The sequence below is a fragment of the Arachis ipaensis genome, chromosome B06 (genome assembly GCF_000816755.2).
Source record: "Arachis ipaensis cultivar K30076 chromosome B06, Araip1.1, whole genome shotgun sequence".
In the NCBI taxonomy this organism is placed as follows: domain Eukaryota; kingdom Viridiplantae; phylum Streptophyta; class Magnoliopsida; order Fabales; family Fabaceae; genus Arachis; species Arachis ipaensis.
In genome coordinates this window covers 23,071,906-23,075,126 of record NC_029790.2, presented here as the reverse complement: position 1 = coordinate 23,075,126, position 3,221 = coordinate 23,071,906, and the positions used below count along the sequence as shown (strand labels likewise).

The following is a 3,221-nucleotide window of genomic DNA, read 5'->3' as shown; positions in this document are numbered from 1 at the left end:
AAATTTAAGAGAAATATTTTTAAAAAAAATTTAAATATACTTTTTCTAAACCAAAAAAATGTCAATCCAAAGAAACATTAAAACACAATGGCGTGGCAATTTTGTTAGGGGAATGGATTACAGTGTAAAAATGTTCAGCAACTTAGAGGAACATAAGAATTGGAGCATGCAAGAAGCTTGCAATGATTCATACAACAAGACACTCAAAAGCTGGCATGGCTGGTTAGCTATTAAGACTTTCCATGTAAGTTATTATAATTCTTTCTTCTTTTTAATTCTGGCAAAAGAAATAAGAGAGAAAATAAGAAAATAGTTCTATTGCAGGTTGCAATGAAGCTTCTTCCAGATAGAGAAAAATTTATGCAAGTGCTTTGTTGCGGAGGAGAATTTGGACCTGAAATGAAAAAATTTTGTACCGATTTCTCTTCAGTGCTTGAAGAGAATCACAAATTTCTGGTACAAATTTTAATTACTTAATTACTATACTAATTATATATTGTAATAATCTAGAAGATTGTGTTAAGCTGACCAAGTTTATTTTTATTCCTATTAACATAATGTTAATGAATTTTTATAGGAGAACGTGAACCTGATTTTAGAATTGTTAATACATGCATAAATTAGATTATTTCATATAATATTTTTATATATATCATTTTCATTGGTTTGATTTGTTCTTATTATTTTGCTGCAGGCTAGTATTGGAATGGATAATTTAAAAGCTTAATGCACAAAGTGAAACCGTTCTAGCTTGATTCTAACCTTTTATTACAAATTATTTGAGTTGATGATCATTTCTATTAGTGTAATTTGATATATTATGTGTAATGATTGAGAGTTGAAGACTGAAATTTTAGTTTATTTTTTTTAATTATTCTTATAATATTTAAATGAATACAAAAAATTAAAAGAATAATTAGAAGAATGAATTAAGATTTTTAATCATTTTTTCTTAATTATTACATTTTTATACATATAAAAACAATGACATATATATAATAATATTAAAAAATAATTCAAATTTATTTTATTTAATAACATAAAATAAATTTAAATTGTTTTAACTTATTTTTATTGTCTTCCAATATTATTGATATATATACTACATAATAGACCTTCAAGCTTTTATCATGCCATTATTCTACTTTTGAACGCCCAAAATCATGAATTAATTACAAATAGCTTTAATTAATTATATTTGGCAGGTCTATTTATAGAAAGAGAATTGTTATGTATTTAAGTATTTTTTTTAATTAAATTTAATTAAGTTGATTTAAATTTAACACTATTTTTATGATATATAGTGTGTATACATGCACTTTACTAACGCAAATAAAGTTCTACTTCACTTTGTATTTATTTTTCATGCGCCTCCTTTTTTTTTATTAGTGATGTTGTTGCTGTGTTTTATTTTTGTTTCTTTTTCTCCTCCTCTTTTTTATGTTATTGCAGTCATTTATTCTTCTTTTTTATTTGATATTTTTCTTTTTGTTGATTTTATTCCTCTCCAAAGAGTAAATAAGTGAATTTTGAGAAAATAAAATAAAAACTAGAATATGAAAAAAAAGAAGACGAAGCGGAAATGAGGAGGAGGAGGAGGAAAAAGAATTTTGAATTGTATAGGACAACGAGATCAAATGCACCGAAATTACATAGTGATTGCGACACAATTAACTTTAAAATGCACCGAAATTACAGGAGTTTTTGATTTTATAGAATGCACAATTTTCGATTCATTTGTTATTACACAATGGCATTATTATAATAATATTTCGGTTTGCAGTTTAGGTGTGTTGTCGCTGAACAATTTATCCCAAAGATCGGGATAATTTTTAAGAATGGAATGAAATGGAATCTAATGCAATTAAATAAAGTGATAATGAATAATTTAATTTTTCTTTGCTAAAAAATTTGGTCAATACTTATCAGCAGCATAAAGTTAACCATTAACACACAAATTAAGGGTTAATAATAAAATTAATCTCTGAAAAATAAGACATTCTTCAAATTCATCCCTGAAATTTTTTTCAATCAAATTAGTCTTTTAAAGATTATGAATTAATCATATTTGTCTTCCAGTCACTCCATTAACAATTTTTTTCAAAGATTGATATTGTAAAATGTTAATTGATACATATATAATACTTTTTATGTATTAGATATTGACGAAATATGTTTATAAAAAATTATTAATTTAGTCATTTTTTCTAATTACAAAAATTATATTCCTAATATGATTTAGTGGCTGAATTGATAGATTTTGGTAAACATCTTTAGTCATTGTCTAATTGAACATATTAATTATTATGTGTCATGTATGCTATCAGTTAACATTTCACATCATCAATGGTTGACGAAAATTGTGAGTGGAGTAACTGAAGAATATATATGATTATTTCATAATTTTTGAATGACTAGTTTGATTAAAAACATCTTTCAAGGATGAATTTGAAGAATGCCTTATCTTTCAATGACTAATTTGACTATTAACCCCACAAATTAACCGAAATTAGTTCAAATTTGAACAAGCAGTCAAAAAGACTCAATCATCAACAAAAACACATTAAATTCATTTCTAAATCCAAATGAATCTCAATTAAACTAAGAAATGAATCGAAATTACTTAAGGAATAAAAAATTTGGTCAATAATTATCAGCAGCATCAAGCGAACCTCATCAATTAACACACAAAAGAATCGAAATTAGTTCAGATTTGAACTAGTTAAAAAGACTCCATCATCAACCAAAACACATCGAATTTATTTCTGGATCTAAATTAAATGAACCTCAATTAAACTAATAAATAAACCAAAATTATTTAAAAAATAAAAAATTTGGTCAATACTTATTAGTAGCATCAAGTAAACCTCAACTAATTTACAAATGAACCGAAATTAGTTCAAATTTAAACAAGTGGTAAAAAAAATTCAATCATCAACAAAAACATATTGAATTCATTTCTAGATCCAAATGGATCTCAAATGAATTAAGAAATGAATCAAAATTATTTAATGATGTCACCAGAAAAAATCAGAATCAATAAAGATGTTAGCAAAATATTAGTCTTGTTAGTGATGACAATAACAAAAGAAAAAGATAACAAAAAAGAAAAAGAAGAAAAAAAAGACACACCATCAAAAAAATATGCGAACATAAATTTAAAATACTTAATTAAATTTGATTAAATTATAACTTAGATGTAGAATTTTATTCTTATAAAA

The 3,221-nt window shown here is 24.5% G+C and overlaps 1 protein-coding gene across 1 annotated transcript in view; it reads left to right on the top strand.

Moving 5' to 3' along the window:
* LOC107646684 (glycolipid transfer protein 1-like) overlaps positions 1-727 on the top strand; it is a 3,757-nt gene extending 3,030 nt beyond the window's left edge. Inside the window, exons 4-6 of the mRNA XM_016350851.1 lie at positions 109-244; positions 325-456; positions 695-727. Coding sequence (XP_016206337.1) covers positions 109-244; positions 325-456; positions 695-727 — 301 coding nt within the window. The remainder of the gene's footprint in view (positions 1-108; positions 245-324; positions 457-694) is intronic.